General features: G+C 35.7%; 2 protein-coding genes across 2 annotated transcripts in view; one reads left to right on the forward strand and one right to left on the reverse strand.

The window, feature by feature from the left end:
• PARPBP (PARP1 binding protein) overlaps nucleotides 1–5543 on the forward strand; it is a 54065-nt gene extending 48522 nt beyond the window's left edge. The window contains exons 9-10 of the mRNA XM_009958489.2: nucleotides 4409–4559; nucleotides 5209–5543. Coding sequence (XP_009956791.2) covers nucleotides 4409–4559; nucleotides 5209–5543 — 486 coding nt within the window. The remainder of the gene's footprint in view (nucleotides 1–4408; nucleotides 4560–5208) is intronic.
• Nucleotides 5544–5896: 353 nt separating this feature from the next.
• PMCH (pro-melanin concentrating hormone) lies at nucleotides 5897–15508 on the reverse strand. The gene is made up of 4 exons (XM_009958490.2): nucleotides 15397–15508; nucleotides 6850–7046; nucleotides 6168–6369; nucleotides 5897–5946 (listed from the first exon to the last, which is right to left on the reverse strand). The coding sequence occupies exons 1-4, from the start codon at nucleotides 15506–15508 to the stop codon at nucleotides 5897–5899; spliced, it is 561 nt and encodes a 186-aa protein (XP_009956792.2).
• Nucleotides 15509–21238: the final 5730 nt, after the last annotated feature.

Below are 21238 nucleotides of genomic sequence, written 5' to 3' on the forward strand. Positions count from 1 at the left end.
TTTTCATTGCTTAGTCTTCTAAATGCTTGAGAGAATTGTTTTGCCTATTTATGATTCCAGTACAAATAAACTGTGACTTGGAAAACTATCAACAGGAAGTTATCAAGTGTTTTCTGTACACCCACTGTAATTGTGAGCAGAAAATTCATAGTAACAGAGAAAACAGTCTTCCTTAGGTGGTAGTCTCATCTATTGTAGCAAGAAATATTTATTTCTAAGTGGAATATAATTATGGAGAACACTAAGGTGACTAGTTGTTTCAATGTGTATGGATTATGCTAAGAATGAGTATCTGGAGGAGAGGGGAGGGGACAAAAAGGTTATGTTCAGCACAAAATCTGAAGAAAGGCTTTATTATTAGTATCAGTTGATAAACCACACTTGTGTAGAAAAAAAAACCCCATCTTTGTTTCTACAAAGCCTCTCAACTACTTTCCTAGGATCCATAGCTATGAGGTTTGAGTACTTTTGAAACCCAGTATGGGGCTAAATGGTCTCAAAACAGTAGTAAGTTAATTTGGGATAGCAAAAGGCTGGTACAATGTCAGGCTGAAAAAATTGATAGTTCAGTGCGATAAAAGCTCTCTGTTACCCAAGCTATTAAGGTCATCTTTTCATGTTTGAATAACATGATGCCCTGATTTGGCAGTGATACTTACCATTTATAGTTTTGTTACTCTTCTCTTTGCAATCCCTTCCCTTTTTCAACTTTCTCTTTCAACTTCTGATTTTTTTTTTCCTAAAAGGACAAGGGTAAGGATGGAAAAAAGACATTTTCTCTTTTCATCTCTTTTTCTCTTCCAAATAGTACTCTAATTGTTTGGCTAGAAAGAAAAACATGTGTTTGTTGTTACTGATGTAGGTTTTCAGATTCTATTATGCCATTCCAGTATATAAAAACCAAATCTCAACATTCTTAGTGACTAAATATTGGCAGTACTGTATGTATGCAGATGCTGGAAGGAGATCTGGAATAGATTATCAACTAACTTTTAGAAATAAATAGAGCATGCACTATTAATTTTTCATATAAAAGTGAATGTTTTATATTGGCATCTCAAGCAACTGAAAAACTTCTCTAGATGCAGAACTCAAGGTGGGACAATGTCCTGCTTTATCTACGCATTAGGACTACAAATTGACCTATATGTGCTGAAATACTGTCTTAAATTGTATCATACTTTTTTCCAGCTGAACAGCGATAATAGTGAACCCCTTTTTCTGAATTGCAGGAGAATTTATTTCTTTGTATAGGGATAACAGGAACATCCCACTTGCTTGTGAAGAGAAGAGAGGATAGTAAGTATGAGTTCATTGCACACCATTTGTGTGCAACTACTTGATTAGTAAATTGAGGTCCCAATATCTTTTTAGTCTGCCAGAGCTGTGGGTCGTTGGGGTGGTTGCCCTCAAAGCAGTAGATTTCATGGAATTTAATGTAAAAGAACTCTAATTTCTAAGAGCTATTTCAAGCTGTTGACAGGGTTAATTATGTGTGCTTCAGTCAAGTTTTAAGTTGCTCTTTTTTTCTTTAAAAACATTCCAGTGAAACTCTAATTTTTAATTCGGCGCTAAACTTGTGCTCTTTTGTTTTGCCTTCAGGCTGTTAAAATTTGCTTGTTGCTACCTCAGTGTAATGCAGTTGTTTTGACTAGTGAATATACATTCCTAGACTGGGAAGTTTGGGAAGTTTGACTGCTTCAATAAATTTCGTCTTGCACTCTCGAGTCATGTGTACCCTCTAGATTAGTACTAACATCAGCTGAAACACTTGTATTTGTTTAGAGCTTTACATACTGTTTGCAAATGGCTAAATGGTATATAATGCAATACAGAGTGAAGTTTTCGGACATATTTCAAGCTTCGGTGAAGCTGAAACACAGGTGGGTTTGTACTAGAAGTTTTCCAGCATTTGGTCTTGACTTCTGTCCTTTGACTCCACATATTCTAATTAGTGAAAGTGAATTAGTGAAGTGTCAGATGGGAGTGCTAAAAAGTAACCCTGATGTCCCAAAAAGTAACTGGATTTATTGTCTCTTCTGTAATGATAATTATCAGGCTTTTTTTGCTCAAATTTGATGTTCTTTGTACTGTGTTTATTGTAGCTTCATCAGCTTAGCAGAAATTGCATCTTATTTGCCTCTTGCGATACGAATATGGTAGAACTCTGTGCAAGTGGTTGTTGCGTAATTTTTGATGAGTGTCATTTGCTGAACAGTAACTGAGAATTGAGGGAATTTTAAAGGATTAAGATGAAGTGTTTAAGAGACATAGCAAATACAGGAAAATATTTTTCATTAATATTACAGTAACAAGTCTAAACAAAAAGCCCCTTATATTCTGAATATTGTAATTGTACAATAGGATGTTTATTAAGTTTAAACTAGATTAGAGTTGCATTTTTAATTATTTCAAAATACTAAGCTTATTCTGGTATAGCTTCTCTATCCTTCAAAACAGTTTCTGAAAAGAGTATAAAGTTAATAAAATGCGCTTAATGACTTGGTGAGCTAAGGCATAAACTTGAAGCTCACAAAACCTTGTAAACGTCTACATATATAGTCTTACCTTATGGTAAACGTTTTAAGTACAGAGTAGATTAAAACTTCAAAAAGATTGGAATTGTTGAGAGTCAGGCTGGCTAGTTCTCCCTATTAAATCTGCCTTTCTTTCTCAGGCTGTTATCTGACACAGAGGAATTGCAGTTTGGGAGTGATGGACAACTGAGAAAACTGGGTCTTTATAACTCTTGAAGGGAATACTGAGTTTAAAGTAAAACTGTGTGTGTACAGACATAATAAGTCAGAAGGAGCTACACTTCTGTAAATGGATTTTTTTTTTTTCCAAAAAGACTAGGTGTGTTTACCTGGCCAAATGTAGTATCATGAAGAGATTACATCTCAGTGATAAAAAGCTAGAGTCTGTTAGCTTGTATGCATGAAAACAGTATCTGATAAAAGTGGCGTAAATTGTGACTGAATTTTATGGTTGAAGGCCCCTGTGAAAGGAGGTTTCTGGAAATGTATTCTTTTCTTTGTCTGAATCTGGGATTTTGAGTTGGAAGAAAAATATATCTATAGGGATCAAACCTGAACTGTAATATTTTAAACATGCTTGTGTTAAGAAATAGACTTGCATAATGCAAACCTTTTAATCAGAAATGCAGCTGTAAACATGTTGTTTGACAAATAATTCCTATTACCTATATATATAGCAACATTTCCTTTGTGATAATATTTCTTGCTCTTTCTTTTGCCTGGTATTTGTCCTGTAGCACCTCTTTGGCTCATATTTGTTTGAATTCACTGGTGCTGCTGTAATGAAATTATTAGGTAAAAATCCTAATATATTGTAATTATCTGGTCTATGCTCTACCTTTCAACATATTTCTGTACAATCCAGTAGACTTTCACATGGAAGTGAGGGCAGAATTCATCTTGCAGGGTCTATAGCATTTGTGATAAATTGGACAGAAAGTACAAAGCTTGACCCTGAAATTCTAAGCTGGTTTGAAATGGTAGCTTGAGTGTCAACTGAGGAATTTTGACCTATAAACATTGAGTCCATTAAATATGGATATATTGAATATATTGAAAAAATTTTATTTAATTTTTTTGTGTTTGAGCTAAATATTTTTATTTACCTGTGCCATGAGACTAAGTTCCCTGCTTCTAAGACTAGGAGTTGGAGATGAGTAGGCAGAGCCAGTTACAATGGTGTTCTTCAATACTGTAGATTTTTGACAACTTATGCTATATGGGTATGTTTTGACAAATGTGGAGTTACACATTGGCGTTCAATGAGGAAATGACTTTATTTTGTGAGTAAATGGGAAATCTGAAATTTGCCAAAGAAAGGTCTAAAATACTACTTCATATTCCAGTTTTAGGTATAAGTATGTTGAAGCTTAGTTTATCTCTCACGCCTTTTCAGTGTTGTGATGCTTTCTGCTGCATATAAATTAAGTGGTGAGACTCATCCTGAACTTGGCATTTATCAATGGACATATCAAAGATGATGACCTGTAGAAGTATGGTAATTGACTGTAGCAGCTATGACAGCTACTCAAAATGGTAGTCTGCAGTCTATCAAAAGAGGGAGCTAACTTTGACAGAAAAATCTTACTTTGGAGCTTTAAAAGATAATGTGTAACTTTCTGAAAGAGATGGAAAAAGATTTTAAAATTGTTTTAGGTCTTCAATAGAATAAAATATTTGTGAAAGCCTTTACGTTTTGTAAATGACTACTTCATGAATATTTTTAAATGTGAGTGTACTCATTTTTCTGATACGTTACGTGATCTAAAAGCTTTCCAGACAGAAGAATGGGGAAATGTTATTTTACTAGTCTTGCACGTGTTGTCTTTTACTTTTGTAAATAATTAAAGCTAATACCAGATTATTTGCAGATTAGGCAATCTTCAATCAAATCTCAGTTTGCATGTACGTATAAAAACGAGTTGAGAGAAATAAAGGGTCAGCAACTCTTCAGCAGTAGCCAAATTCCAACCTGCATGCATTCTGCACCAGAGCAACATTCCGAAGCCGGGGATCTCACAAGTAAGCTGTAGTAGGGTTGAATAAGTAAATGTGATGGCTAATATTTCAAATATTAGCAAACAAGGCTCTAGTAAAACTCAAGTATAAATACGTTTTCAAGAAATAACCAGATGTTTCTCATTGCTTTTTGTATGCTATCAGTTAAATGTCTTTGCATTAAAATTGTAATGATAATGCTTTGAAAATATAAATCTGTTTGAAAAATATGTATTGATGCTTTCTTGAGATAAAGCCATTGATACATTTTACAAATATTACATAATGTTTCTTCTTATTTTACAAAAGTAAGTTAAATAAAATTTGTGTTATCGCTGTTAAAAAAGGGGAAAATTTGTTTTACTCTGCTGTAAACCATGCCATAATATAATTTCTAGGCTCTTCCAGCATCTTTTCCAACATCTTAAAGTTATAAATCCACTTGCCTAAGATAGTTGATATTACAGGGGTTTGAGCAATGTAATTTTAAATTGGCAGTACGCTTACTTACATAGCAAATGTAACTGAAATAACCAGCATAATTTTATTTTGTTGATAGAGCACTAGTTTTGATTAAAAAAATCACTTGACAGTCCTCTGATAGAAAAAGGATGAATAATCCCAGGTAACTTTTTATTTCTTCACATATGTTTTTGATATTCTTACATGACAGAAGGTATGAATTCCTGTCTTGATGTACCAGTGCCTGGAACTATTTCTGAAAATGTTCACCAGACTAGAAGTTATACAGAAATGGGAAAGCTGAGTTGTCAGCCAAGAAACAAGAACTCCAAGAATGAACAGATGGATTTGAATAATGACAAAGTAATCTGTGATAAGGAAAGTGAACCATCTTTGCAAAAAAATGCTAAAAGACCTAAGACTTCAGACAACCCTCAGAAGGAATTGGACAGTAAAATCGGTAGAAAAAGAAAACAGAGCAAAACTGCGAGCAAGAATAAGTTGATTGCTGGTCAGGCAAAATTAAGTCACTTTTTTCGACTATAAGTTTGGGGTTTTTTTCGACATACATAGTACATTGGTTCAGAAGTTGTAAAATTTTGAGCGAAAAGTGAAATTAATGAATTGCTTCCTTTCATACTCAACTAAGTGGAAGCAGCTTGTGTGTAATATTAGACAAATACTTACAAGTCTGGATGATGCAGAAGTCTTTTATTTTTTTATAACAATACATCATTAGTAATTACAGCTATTTTCTTTTTTGGTAATGAATTATACTTCCCTCTACAATGTGATGGGAAACTATATATCGCCACACTAAAAACACAGTAACTTCAAATTACATTAAATCCATAATAAAATGTTTAATCTTCAAAGAAGGTCATGTAGATCAGTAGTTTTCAGACTTGCCAACAAGGTCGATAGACTCTTCCCAGCATACACCTGAGCACTACAAGAAAAAAAAAATCAAAGTTTAAATCATCAAAGACCCAGAATTCTTTATGGCCTCTGGAACTAGTAATTTAACAAACTTTAACAAATGCTTCCTTTGCTGTGCACCAAATCACAATAGGCATGGAGTTTCTAAATGAACCTTTATCAAATTGCTATATAGACATTACGTCATACTTTACCCAAATAATTTTTGTGTAATAATGAGAATATACTTACTGTCAAACTCTCTTCTTCCTATAGGGAATTTAGCTGAATTTTCTTCATCTGCAGTCTCTCTTTCCTGTATTGATTCAGTATTTCGAGTTTCAGTGTCAGCTGGAAAAGCCATGGCGCTCTGCAGTGCAAGATAAGGCAGTTGCTTTCTACCTAAGTTGATTGACATAACACGATTTAAGAAATCATGTCTGGAACCTGTGTCCTGTTTTAAGGGAAAACAAGAGTAGCAGTTTATTTAAAGTCAGTTGTGTTCACTCTTTATACTTTATATTTAGCAGTGCAAGTGTTTTAAAGGTGATGACCTGCATTACGTCTTTGGCTGAAATGGTTTTATGCTAAAGAACATTATAAAATAATGAGTCTTAAATTTGATGAAGTTAAAAACCTGTTGCTGCATGTAGGGACATTCTGAATCAAACCTGTCTCCCCTCCACCCACCCCGGTTTTGGTTGCAAATAGTTTTGTAAAAATCGGATTTTTTTTCAGCTGTCCAAGTTACACATTTGAAATCTTGGAATGAGATACTTACAGTTGAAAATTTATTCTTGACTGTAGTATGCTAAACTGATATCTCTGTATATTCACCAGGTTATTGCTTTAAATTATTGTACTTGTTTTCTAAAGTGTTATAAAGAGAATTTTTTTTTTGCAATTAAGCCAAAATGTAAAACTGAAAACTCACCAAAACCTTCATGTTTTTGTCATCCTTTTTGTCCAAAACACTGCTGTCTTCAGTCTTGTAATGCTTCAGCAAAGGTATAGCTCCTCTGTTCACAGTTCTGTCTCCATTTTGAAGAGTTTTTCCTAGTCTTAATGTGGTTAGCAACATATCTTCATCTTCTACCTTTTGCAGAGATTTTGAAACTGAGAGTAGAAAACCTTGAGAAAAAAGAGAGAGAATTAACATGTATGATGAGATACACATTCTTAGTTACTTAACACTTGCATAGAAGTTAAGCAGTTTTCTAATTTTAAGAAAGCTTTTCCAGTTGTAAATTAATATGTTCTCTATCTGTGCCCACTTTATATATTTCACAGATTGAATGGAAACTACTTCAATGGCTGATGAGTTCACTCTTTTTAAGTGACTCATATTAAGAAGTAACCTTTTCTATAATCCTTCTAATCCCATCTGTTCAGAACTACTTAAACATTTCTTTAGCATGAATAATTTGTTTCTTTGTATGTTTTTAGAACAGCACAGATTAGTTCCTTTTGATGGATCAGTATAACAAAGTTCACAGAAACAGTGATGTCCATTTGTGGTGTTTATAAACCTTTACCTCTAGTTGAGGCAATTTAAGAAAAGGAACTAATGTACATAAGTAAGCGGAGCTGTTGTAAAGGTGTAATCTGTCATAGTTTTTGATCAAAACTAATTCACTAAAGGATTGAAAAGCTTGAAATTTAACAATAGCTTAGACCACTACTGTGTTAGAGCTGAAATCATTAATTGTATTTCGATGTGTGTTATATCAGGTCATATTATTCAGAGTTTATGTTTAGAAATCTTTATTAATACCTAAGTAATTATATCTGTCTGCATTTTCTTTCTGAAAATGGACCTTTCCCAGCTAAAATATAACATAGTCAGCTATGCTTCCTAAGAATGTAGAAAGAAAAGTAAACTTCAGTTTTTATTTTAAAAAGTCTTTGAAGTTTACCTATTAGCCTGTGCAAGGAATGGTAGGAGTTTCTGCATAACATTTTTTCTTGTCATTTTACATGGAAAGCAAATGGGGCCAGCTCAGATTTAGCTAATCTCTTAATGTCAGTGATACAAATGACCTGTTGAAGTGGCTGTGTACCTCTTAGCTGGTACTCATCTCTTAAATTCATGCTTGTTTTAACCTTTAGGTTAGTGCAGGGAACCAAAGATCCTACTGGACAAGGCCAGCCACTAGGAAACTGGCCAAGAAACTTGACTACACAGAAAGAGTACCAGATCCCCCTGGTTTCCCTCCCTCGCTCTCCATTTTGCTTTTCCTGCTTTTTCTCTGTACTGTCATACACTAGGAACAAAATGTTAATTTTTATTAACGAAGGTGATTTCTTACAGTGGTTCTCTTCTTTTTTTACTGTACTGATTTTCACTAGTACCTACCACTGATATGGTATGAACAAGAAAGTAAGGTTGATATTTAATAGTCTAGACAAGTCTACATATCAATGGTAGTCACAGATAGCGAGTATACATTTAGTTTTTATACCTGTTACAAGACGTCCAAGGAGGAAATATAAGTGCTGCATAGTCTTAGGGAAGAATGGAAAGAATAATGATTCCTGCTGAAAACAGGCAATGATACAACACTAATCCACAGATTGAGGATGTTAAGTAGAAGAACTGACCAGCATTGTTGGAACTGTGGTATTTTTAATCACCGTTCACTGCTAAACTTTCTGGAAAAACAGCCTGTCTTGCCAAAGTAACTTCTTGGTAAGAAGTTTCATGGGAAAATATGTCCTGCTGGACTAAGCAGATTTTGAGTAAGACATTTTGGGTATACCAGCTTTTCCCCAAGTGAGGAAAATGCGTTTAATCCTTTCTGGGCAGAGCATCTCTGACAAATAGAATTATTGCTTCTCATTCTTTTCATTTCCTTGCTGTAGAGCCTGTACTTGCCTCAGGGCAATTGAAGTGGTTTCTTTTCTTTGACTTTAATTGCCTGGCTACAGAGAAGACAAATTTGAAAGTCAATTGTATATGGTTTTATACTTCTCATCCAACCTCCCTTTGCTAATTTGTATTCTTCCCTCACGTTCTGTATTTGTACAGTTCTGTTCAATTAATAAAGCCAAATCCATGCATGCTCTGTAATGGTACTTTTAATTTAGCTCAGCCTAGGCAGAACAGGAGGAGTGTTTTGGAGCTGCCACCAACAGCAAATCTTTCTCTTTATATGTTGGTATATGAATTGAGAGTTGGGGAACAAGCTGTCCACTCTGTAATTGTGTATGTGGCAAGAGCTGCTGCTTATCTGAAGCTATAGCACCCACAGGTATGAAGCATATATCACACGTTTGCTTTCAAATGCTTCTCTTTTAATACAAGCACAGTTAAAATAAGAACAACTGACCTGGATCAATTGCAAAGTCCATTTACAGTGTCTATTCAGTTGTCTACTGTGTCTATAAGCTGATGTCTATGGAAGAATATCACATTGGGGCAAACTTGTAGTGCTCTCCCTAGTGTCTTCTAGTGCTCCTTGAACTGGCTGTTATTTTTAGGGATAGTTGAAGATCTGAGGTGCTTCTAGTGATAATTAGTAGAACCTCCTAATTAGGCTGCTAAGAAATCAATAGCATATGTCCATAAATTCAGTGACTCTTCTGCCTGTTCAGAGCAGTAGATAACATTTGTACACCTACAGATTTGCAATGCACTGTGTACATCTCTTCATAATGCCTTTGGGAATCCTAACAGTCTGATGTCTGCATTCTTTCCTTTTCATCTAGAACCTATCAATTTTGGTAAAAATATAGAATGTTTTAATATACTAGCGTCTACATTTTATCATCGTTTATCAAATTGGCTTTTTATTTTTATAATAAATAATATACTAGTGCTGCTTACAGAGCAATAACAATTGTTTTGAGAAACTCTTCTTGCTTCTACGTTGGGTCTTGTTACAATGAAAAACAAGCTCTTAACATCTGAAATCTGATGTGGTATATATGTGAGTAAATAAAATCTAGGTGATAATGTGCCTGGAATTTGTCTCATACTAATTTTGACTTTTTCTAGGAATGGGTTACAGAACAATTGTCATCGTTTTATTTGGTCTTGTAACTATTGTAATTGCCATGTACAAGTGTTTGAGCCTAATGCCCAGTGTTGACTGAACAATAAATAAAACAAGTGTATCTTATATCAAGCCAAGTATTTTTTTACTATTATCAGAATCCAAAAACTTTGCAATGCAAGACAGTATTTAAGCAACCTTAACAGATCATTTTACTGAACCTTAAAGTAGCACAAAAATTACCTGGTCGATGTTAATTTGCCCAGTAACATACTACTACTGATTTTAAAGGGTGCTGTGGGGTTTTTTTGTTGTTGTTTTGTTTTGTGTTGTTTTTTGTTGGATTTTTTTTTTTTAGTTTGGATCTTGTACATTTTATAAAACAGCTGTATTTCAGTCCTTTTTGAGTGTAGGTGGAAGATATTTGTAGTTTGAACCAAAAGCCACACATACTGAGACTTTGGAAGACCGATTTGAAACCAAACCCAAACTCTTCATAGTGTGCTGCTTCATTTGTGTGATCCTCTAGTAGCAGACAATGAAATGCAGACTGTCTTTCTTATCCCTACAGAATGTAAAAGCAAGGAGTTATGTGCATGAGAGGTATTTTCAGGGCACTTAAAGCATTTGGTTAGTTTTGAGTAACAACACAGCATTTTCTTAGCTTGATAAATAACTGAATGTATTAGAATGTTTTGTATTAGAAAAAAAAATTGTGGCATTTATTTTATTAAGAGATCTGTTTTGGCAATAGAGTTAACAGTATACACTGTGCATTGTGTCAGAGACTTAGGTGAATCTGTTTTAGTTTCTCATGCATAGATTTTCTTTTTTCCTGATTCTTTTCTTAAGATCTTGGACAGAGTAAAAAGAATAGAGTGGCGGTATTAGTTGGTATGTGCATTTTGTTTACCACTGATACAAATAGAGATAAAAAAAATCCAGAAAGGATTTATTTGCTTAACTGCAGTTCTTTCTTGAGACTTGAAGAGGAATCCTAGATATTCTGCGCTGGTTTTGGGCTGGCCAGTTGTTTTGCTTCAAACTAGAATGTAAGTGAAATCTAGCAAGCACATTTGACAAGAAGTTAGGTACAGCTGGTCAGTGGGAAGTTATGACCTCATGTATCTGAAATTCCAACTACTTCTTGGGTATTAGCTGTATTACTTACCATGTGTTTACTCATTTTCGACCCAGAGCCTGGAACTTTCTCTTGAAGGTGGACAGTCTTTTGAGTGACCTTAGTACCTTATTATATATAGACTGTTTATCTTAAATACCTAATGTAAGTGTTTTAGTTCTAAAACCCTCCCACCCAAGAAGCAGGTATTAAAGTGGAGATTCCCTGTGCTATTAGTGGAAAGAACTGATCAGCAGTTCACAATATATAACAGAGATAATTAACACACTTCATTATTAACTGTAGGGAATGAAGAGTCTTGCCTGGCACTGATTCCTTGCTCCTCCGTGCTGAACTGATAGAATCTGGAATCAACCTGTTGATTTAACATGAAGTAGGCACAATACTGCTTATAACAGGACAGCTCTGGACTTGTGCAGGAGCACAGCTCCAAATATTGGGACAACTTAAAGTCATCTTCTGTTTATGTGGCAGGAGAATGTACAAGGAAAGGGTGGGGATGAATCCCTGCAAACTAGGTGACTTTTACTGAATTTCTGCCCAAGATCCAGAATAGCTGTTTCAGTCCCCTGTTGACTTATAGTCTATGTATTCATAGAATGAAATGCTGCATTTTTTTGTGTTACAAATAAATTTCGTGTTTGGGAAAACTTTAAAATATTTTCTGCTGTTTGTTATTTTGAAAAGAATTTCAGAATTTTGTTTGGAGGAACTGCGTAGAAAGGTACGCATTCCTTAAGGAGTTGTACAACAGAAGATCTGAGTAGGCATGTGATTCCTTCTGGCAAAAGATAACGGTACGTGTATTGGTCACTGTGTTCATCCTTTCTTAGGATTCTTCCTACTGAATAAAATGGTCTGTTCTCATGGGAATAATTTGCCAATACACCATGCTTAAAATTAATTGAACTGTTCTTTTCACTATTTAAAAACAAACAAAAAATACCCTGAAGCCAATCCCCCCTCCCAACAACTAAGTTTCTTATTTCAAAAGACCTTTTGCAAAACAGTCCATATGTAATTCTATTAAGGGATTCCGTATTAATCAGTAAAGTGGAAAAAGGAAGGAATATTCTTGAAGCAATATTAGCTTCTTAGTGAATAAAAAAGCAGTGGTGATGGTGAACGTGCTGTATAAAAGCTAGACTACTAGGCAAAAATTGAATAACAGAATTATAAATATTGACATATTGATTACAGCAGATTCAGATAAGTTTCTTATCTGCTGTTAGATTCAAGATAAATCTGTAAGCAGACAGGCTCATCAGTATCATAATGCAAGGAATAGCTTTGGACTTCAGAGTATAGATGAAATCCTTATGTAATTTTTTTAAGCTTTATTAACCTCAGTCTGCCTTTAGAAGGTTTTGCTATGTCTGCCAGAATGCCTGGCCTTTGTGTATGTCTTTTTAGACTATTTGGTTTCTCTTCAATCAACTGTACCTCATCAAACAAGCTGTACTTTTGTGGTGGGTTGGCCCTGGCTGGATACTAGGTGCCCGCCAAAGCCACTCTATCACTCTCCCTCCTCATCTGGATGGGGGAGAGAAAATATAATGAAAAGCTCATGAGTCAAGATAAGGACAGGGAGAGATCATGCAGCAATTACTGTTACAGGCAAAACAGACTTGACTTGGGGAAAAAAAAAAATAATTTTTTATCAATCAAATCGTTGTAGGGTAATGAGAAAAAAAACAAATATTAAAACACGTTCCCTCCACCCCTCCCTTCTTCCCAGTCTTAACTTTACTCCTCAATTCTCTACCTTCTCCACCTGCAGCAGCACAGGGTGTCAGGGAAAGGTGTTGTGGTCAGTTCATTGCTTGTTGTATCTGCCGCTTCTTCCTCCTCAGAGGGAGGACTCCTTACACTCTTCCCCTGCTCCAATGTGGGGTCCCTCCCACAGAAGACAGTCCTCCATGAACTTCTCCAATGTGAGTCCTTCCTGCGGGCTGCCGTTCTTCATGATCTGCTCCAGCGTGGGTCCCCCATGAGGTCACAAGTCCTGTCAGCAAACCTGCTCCAGCCTGAGCTTCCCATGGGGTCACAGCCTCCTTCAGGTATTGCCCTGCTCTGGCATGGGGTCCTCCACAGCCTGCAGGTAGATACCTGCTCTACTTTGTATCTCCATGGGCTACAGAAGGTCAACCTGCCTCACCACAGTCTTCACCATGGGCTGCAAGTGCATCTCTGCTCTGGCACCAGCAGCACCTCCTCCACCTCCTTTTTCACTGACCTTCATATCTGCGGAGTTGTGCCTGTCACATATTCTCACTCCTCTCGTCTCTGACAGCTGTTGCACAGTTGTGTTTTTCCCTTCTTAAATATGTTATCACAAAGTTGCTACCACTGCTGCTGATGGGCTCAGCCTTGGCCAGCAGTGGGTCTGTCTTGGAGCTGACTGCCATTGACTCTGTTGGACATAGAGGAAGCTTCTAGCAGCTCTCACAGAAGCCACCCCTGTACCCTATGGCTACACTGCTACCAAAACCATGGCATGCAAACACAATACAATTTTATATGTCCATCTTTGCACTTACATTTGTATTCTGTAAAAAGTGTTTGAATTGGTCTGTTTTGATGTAAGAATCTGCATTTCTAAGAGAAATCCCTAGTGCACAAAATGATTGTGAATGAGCCACAGTCAATTTTTCTGAAACCACCAACAGCAGGAATGTCTTTCAAAAGAATAATAAAAAGGCTAAGAAAGGCTGGGCCCCTGTTCTTTACAGTCAGGTGAGAGAATTTCAGGCAAGAAAAAGTACAGGCAAAAGCATGACGTGCAACTGCAATTTTGAACTTCATTTGTGTGCATGATATCTGGGAGAGACCATGAACCTGGCTTCCAGTGCAAGTCTGCTAAAATGCCTGTAATTTCTACTCTTCACCATTACTGTTCACACAGTTTTGATAGTGCTGAGGTGAGTCATTTGTTTTGCGTAACTAACGCTGAGGCAGGAGAATTTCTTCAGAAGTATTGTCTCTTGAAAGTGCTGGACCAATGCTACTGGAACTGTTAGTGGATCAAGCCCTCTGAAGGGCAATAAATACTCTTGCTAATACACGATGCTTGTAAGACGGACTATGACTTGAGAGGAGCAGCAGTTCTTCTATTTGCAACTTTATAGGAAAGAAGTCTGGGTAAAGTAAAGGAATGTTATTACCAATATTGTCACAGGTCTTACCCATAAATTCTACTGAAGGTGTATTTGTGTTCCATGCATGTCAGTACAGATTCTTTTAGTGAGCTGTATCCTCTGAGTCTGTTTGCATGATAAGAGTTGACATACTGCTCAGATGGGGCTGTAAGAGAAATTAATCCAACTCTACTACTACTACTTTTCACAAACCAGGCGTACAGTAAATCATCACTTTGTAAATATCCAAACAATTGGTTGGTTTTTACCTATTTTTTTTATCAATAATGTCGTATTTTATTTAATTCTTTTTTACATTTCATTCCTTTTTAAAAGAATTGTGTTTTCATCTGAATTGTTTCTACTAATGTTTTGTTTTTATGACACAGTATAAACGTCAGGTTTTAAGAATCTTGTTTCTTGTGAAGCAATAACATCGTGTTATGGGTCTACAAAGTATTTTTACACTGCTTTGGATGTGAGGTACATTCTTGAGATATGTCATTTTGTAAGTGAGTCTTAAAGTGAACACAAAGCTCAGAGGTGTTTACAAGAAGTTATGATGCCTAAAGAGAACACAGAAGTGCTCTGCTCTGCTTTTCATGTGGTAAGCCGAGTCACATACTTAAGACGTGGGTCTGGGTTTCTCCTCCTGAGTCCTAGCAGGAGGAATCAGATAGCTTTTCATTCTGCTATTGTGAAGTGAAATTCAAAACCTACAAAGGACTCACCTGGTATTATCTCTTTTGTTTGCCATACCAGTCCTTGATTGACTATTCTACTGTTTACTCCTGCCATTCATACGGTATTAGCACTGTGGTGTACAGAACCTTACAATGTTTGAGATCTGAATTACAGCAGTAGATCATTATTGCAATACTTGTGATTGTTATCCAAGATCTAGCAGTGACATGATTTCGTGACTATTGTATCCTTGCAACATTTCTTCTTGACTGTTATCTATGCCAGCAATCTAGCCAAATTGTACCTGCTTCTGTTACATCAATTACAGTCAGGTCTTTTTCATCCCAAGCATGTGAACTTCGTATATGATTGAAACATCTGTATCACAGACTCTGAGGAAGAGGAGTTGCAGGCTGTTAATCGTGCAGTTTCTACACTGTATTACCTTTGTCTGCAGATGAGGCTGTGCTGCTGTTGATACTCAAAAGTACAGCCAGATACTTACAAAAATTTTCAAGAGTTACTGTACAGAATGGCAGTCACACTGGAGATTCCAATGGAAGCTGTCCAGAAGAAATCACATAAGTTTCTGGACATATTGTGTACGTCTATGCCAGCATGCCTTGTAATTCCCATAAATGAGGGCTGTTGGAGTCAGCCAAATTACTCTGGCAGATGTCTGCTTCTTTAGTGTTGACAATCCAGATGGGTGGATTGTTGTTATCCAGTGCTTTCAGCAAGCTTTGAACAAGTCTGTAAACACTGGCACCAGGATTGTTAACTGTGGCAACAGTCCACTGGACGGATGAGCATCAAGGTCTGCAAAGATCAATGCCACAAGGTAAAGAAATACACAAAATTTTAGTTATTTAAAAGCAAAACCAACCTGCTTTTAAATTATCTCATTCTAGTTATGAACTAATGCTGTTTTAATCAGGGATGTCTTTCATGGAAGATAGCATTTTTGTCAGTGAAATACCAGTAATTATTTGCCTTGATGTGGAATCATGAAAGCTTTGCCTTAGCTGGAGTTATATTTTGTAAGACTCAGTTAATTTCCCAGCTAACATGGTTAGCCTAGTATATCCCTGTGTTTAGCACTTGTTTGGCATACCTCCTATTTTAAATATTAAGAGTCATTTTGCCCAAAGCAACATCAGCTGTCGTCTTTGGGAAATGTAATGCTGGAATGACTTTTGCCAAACATACTTTGACTTGGTCAATCATTTAGATGCCAAGTTTTGGATAAAAGTACTGTTTGCAGCTGAAATTACTCTGTCTCACCATTTTTGGGGATGCTGTCTGTCATTCATAGTTGTATCCACATTGGTTCACATTCAAAGAATAATTACTTGCTGACAGTATGTCTGATTCTATGAGATCTTATCAGCATGCATCTCATAACATACTCTGTTTTCATTTTTGCTGGTACTGCCTGCTATGAACATCGGGCTGTAAGTGACTTTTAAGGGAGCAAGAGTTCCCTACCCTTTATGCTACACTTGTCAGTATAAGACAGCTGAGTACACATGATAATTATATAAGAGATCTTCATTTTTTTAATGGAGGTGGTACATATACACAAAGAATAGAACCAATATAGATTGCAGCTTCAGCTGGATGACTCATTGCTTCTTTGTATGGATAGTGGTTCTTTTTAGATAGTGATTTGCCAGTGGTGTTCTACTTAGGATCTGAAATCAGTGATATATTTTGTTCCTCGCCATCTACTGAATCCTTGTTTACTGTATCACACATCATACCAGCTTGCCCCTCTAAATAACAAGCCTATTGAAAAAAAAAATATCCCCAGCACTGCCTTAAGTAGTGTTATGTAGGGACAGTATAGTCTTGAAATCTCATCTAAGTTTTTGACAAATGTTTTTCTTAACCAAAATAGAAGACAGAGATTGCATTTACCCATTGCTTACCCAAGCCTAATTCAAGGTTTTTGGAAACTTGAGGTACTAATGTTTTCACAGATTTCATGCTTAAAAAATGCTGTTTAATGAATTTTTAGCCATTAGCTGTTTTTCTGAACTGCTAAGATTGAATTCAGTTGAACTTATTTAAAATTTCTGAGATACTACTAATATGCAGTCATGATCAAGAATCGGTTGCCGCTACCTGTTGATGCAGATGCCATCTATAATTACAATCACTAATTTTAAATAAACATACTAAGCTATTCCTGACAAGGAATAATCAGCTTTTAAGATTGGATTTTATCGTAAAATCTATAAATTCCTGCCTGCTGGAAGGGTAACACAGCAGGTGACAAGAAGTCTAGGAGACATCTGGAGTGCATTGATGATGACTTCTTGATACAGATTGACTGAAGATGAGGGTAAGCACTCTGATGGACCTGGTGCCAATAATTAGAAACTGGACATGAAGATTGGCATGGGCTTGGCCGCAGTAACCATGAAATGGTGGAGTTCAGGATCCTGAGAGAAAAGGGCAAACAAGATCACAACTTCAAATTTCAGAACAAACTTTGCTCTGCCTAGGGCTCTGGCTGGGACAAGCCCACAGGATGAAGTCCTGGAGAGGAGTTGAGGATTGCTGGGTCACCTCTTCTGAACTCAAGATTTGTCCTTCTGAAAGTCGAGGGAGGGTGGCAGGCAGCCTGCGTTGATCAGTGAGAATCCTGACAAAACTCAAACATAATTACAAAGAAAGTGGAAAAAGGGACCTGGGAGAGTATAGAAAGACACTATCTGAGTTTGTGGGGACTGGCTTGGAAAAACCAAAGACAAGATGGAGTCGAGTCTGGCTTAACTTTCCTTTAATTTATATCTCCTGCTTCAGTAGATGTATGTTTAACCTGCGTTATCTACCTGGTTTGTTAGTTCATCTACCGAAGAATCTGGAATATTTAACAAAAATGCTTTCTTCAGGATATAAAAGTGAGTGGAAATGAGTTTAATAACAACATGATCTGTAAGTGATGAAGTGAACTGGTTTTCTTTTTGATCTTTTGTAATGAAAATTATTCTTGTTCATTTACTTAATGAATAAATGTCTGAGTTTAACATTTAGCATATGTATTTTTAACCTGAAGTGATGAACTTGTTCTTTCTGTCTTGCAAGTCAAAAATATCTGCCTGGCAGTATCACTGCTTTTTGCAAGAACAATTTTAATTGTTAAGAACTTTCCTCAGCATTTGTGACTTCTGCTTCATACACATTTATCATGACTTTTACTTTTTAAATGTAATTACATTAACTTATTTTACATTAATATGTTTAATAAAGCCATAGAACATTGCAGAAAATGTAATACAAGACTTTTGAACATGGAAACATTGTATTTATTGGTGACAAATGATGGAAAGTCATATATATATAGCCTTATATTCATTGGTGGAAAGTGCTGGAGAGTAATTTTTTTCTTCATATTTAACGAATGGACAACAAGTGCATATTTATTACATTCCATAAGGCTGTTAAACATGAATAGAAACAGAAATTGGAGAAAATACAGAGAATTCAACTCATGTGGTATAGTTCTACACTTCTTGACAGTTTTGTACAAAGAATATTATCTACTTGACTTCTGAGTCTGACTTTATTTCTAATTTATGCATAATATGTAATATTTGCTTTAAATTGAATATATGTTATCAAAAATCATGGACTAATATGTGAAGAACTGTGTGCAAGATATGAAGATGCCCAGGGTAGAAGCCAAGCTGGTTCTTTTGCCACCTTCTCACACATGTAAGTTGAAAGAGGAAAAAAAATGTTTCTTACCATTATTATATTTGTATAGTAAACTGATGCTTAAGAGCTCTTACCTATTAGTCCTTATTTGACACTCTCCTTGCACCATCATTTCTGATTAGATAATCTCCTGAATATTTTTGTAGATGAAGTCATAGAGAATCTTAAAAACCAACAGTGTTTTGATGTTAGAAAAATGTATCAATTGCAATCATCTGGATTTTTTCCTGTTGTTGAATTTTCTTTCATAAACAAGCAAACATTTCTAGAATGGTAAGGAAATTGTTTATCATCAGCATACTAAAATGGGTACAAAAGCTAAACAGTTACATATGACGTTGATTATATTGAATAAGATTGTCCCGGCAGTATTTGCCACATGATAATTGTGCAAAATCATGCTTCCGATGAAGTACTTAATTGCAGTCCTTTGAATATTTTTTCATTAGAAATAGGCAAGCTCTACATTTTACTAGGTATTGTCATTAACTTTACATATTTTTGTGAGAGCTGCAATGCTTAATGAAAAATTGGTTTTAATTGTCAAGAAAAGCTTATATAACATTTCCTTCCCATTTTAAACACTAACTTGTTACTACTTGTAATCATTTAGAGATGAAGCTTGTCAAATCAGTAAGCATTTTATCAACAAAAAGAGATCGCTGAAGTTAAACTTATAATTAGACTTAGACATACCCGTTCTAGGAAACAGCAAAATTTGGCCTTCAGATAATGAATAGTGAATATGCAGTGAAATAGAAATCAGGTTGGTTTTATTTAAAAAGTAAGTGTTAATTATAGTTCTAAATATAAAGATAAGAAATTTACGTTGCTGATGTATTACATTGTTTATTTTAAAAAGTATGATATATGTTGAACTAAATCTGCAAATGAAAATATACTGTGTTTTGTTACCTGGGTGTATGTGCCTAGATTTACAATAGTTTGAAAACATAGTGAATCTCTGGCATACAGAAATTTCATGTAGGAGAGGCTGAGGTCTTATGCTCTCACAAATGTCAAATCCGTGAAATATATAAGTAGTGTCATTGAATATGTTCTGTATATACTATCTGCCGTAGGACAACTGTTTTAAAAATTAAAAATTCCGAATGCCATTTTCTTGCATTCCTTGATCAAACCCAGCCAGAATATTTAGGTATTAGTAGTCTAAAAGAGCTCATAGCTAAAGCAGAATGAATATAAATGCAAAACACTTCTGGTATTGACCAGCAGTAGCTTTTAATTAAAGCAGAACTATCTGTATAAATGTATACATAGATAAAAACATAGTAAAGTTAGTTATTTTTGAGTATTCTGGGATGGGAAATGTGTCTCATGGAGATCTTTTCATTGACTTGACTTTTTTAGCTTAGCCAGGCAATGAAATACCTGATCTTACATGTTAAAATGTCACAAGCTTAAAAAACCAATGTTATTGGCATATGACTAAATAGAATGCAGCCTAGAGTCAGAGTATTTCCTATCTGGGGGGAGAATTCACATGGAGAAGTGTAAATGTTTCTCTGCGAGGTTACTAGTATTGTTAGGTCATTGGAACCCCCAAATGCTAGGCATGTTAGTCTTGGCAAAGGGTGATAAAAGGCAGGTAATGCAGTCAAAGATCAATAATAAATTTTGTAATATTACATTACCTTTAAGTGCCTAGCAGCACTGGATCTTGGAGACAGCTGGCTACTTTTATAAAAAAGTAAGAGATCAGATATGTATGTACATATGAATTCTAACTGTGGGAATTCTAGTTTACAGAAGAGAAAAGGGATATGTTTGCTACTCTGGGCAAAGGAACGTATGGCCTTGGAGGCTTCCAAAGGGAAAGCCTAGAAGATCACTACTGCCAGCTAGTGAAGATGGAAACCATCAAGTCGATGGACTGTAAGACTGGATTGTGTTTTGGAGATGTTTGTAGGTCTTGCTGATGAGGAAAGGTTATTCTGCGAACTAAATGTAGATTTTTCCCTTTCAAGCTGACTATAAGCTACGTCGTATTTGGAGAAGCGTGCTTATATGTTTTGCTTGTTTGAGTAAGAGTGGTTCCTTTCATTACTGCTACATTTTTATGTTAATTTGTGGCTAGAAGTCCTTTCTTGATGTGACTTCTGCATGCTGAACAAACAGAAGCTCTCTGCTTATTGATAGTACCTTTTACCTGCATGTCAACCATCATTTTTGCAGCTGAAAAGAGGACCATGGCTCCTCTTTTCTTCACCTTCATAAAAATTATTATCCTCCTTCATTTTTCTGTACTCTTTTTTTATAAACATAGCTTGTTTTTAAATTGTGTGTTCTTTCCTGAGATGCATGGTTAGCCTGTAAATTAAAATCAAGCATGTTTATTAGCTCCAGTATCAATAGAACTGTAATCTTGTTTAATGATATTCTGTATGCAGGACCTGTGAAAGGAATGCACTTTTTGAATTGACATTGAGTTGAAGATGCAAGGTAACTCTGAAAGTTCATGGAAGATGGCTCTGTGCTTTTGGGAATAGGTGAGATATCAGTTCTTTCTTTGATAGATAAGCCTCAGTTTAATCAAAGGTTCATACAGAAATTATGAACTTTCTGTTCTTTACGTTTTCAAATTAGGAAGATTTAATTGGTAAATAATGAATCAACTGT

This window comes from Leptosomus discolor, chromosome 1, assembly GCF_034619465.1.
Source record: "Leptosomus discolor isolate bLepDis1 chromosome 1, bLepDis1.hap2, whole genome shotgun sequence".
Classification (NCBI taxonomy): domain Eukaryota; kingdom Metazoa; phylum Chordata; class Aves; order Leptosomiformes; family Leptosomidae; genus Leptosomus; species Leptosomus discolor.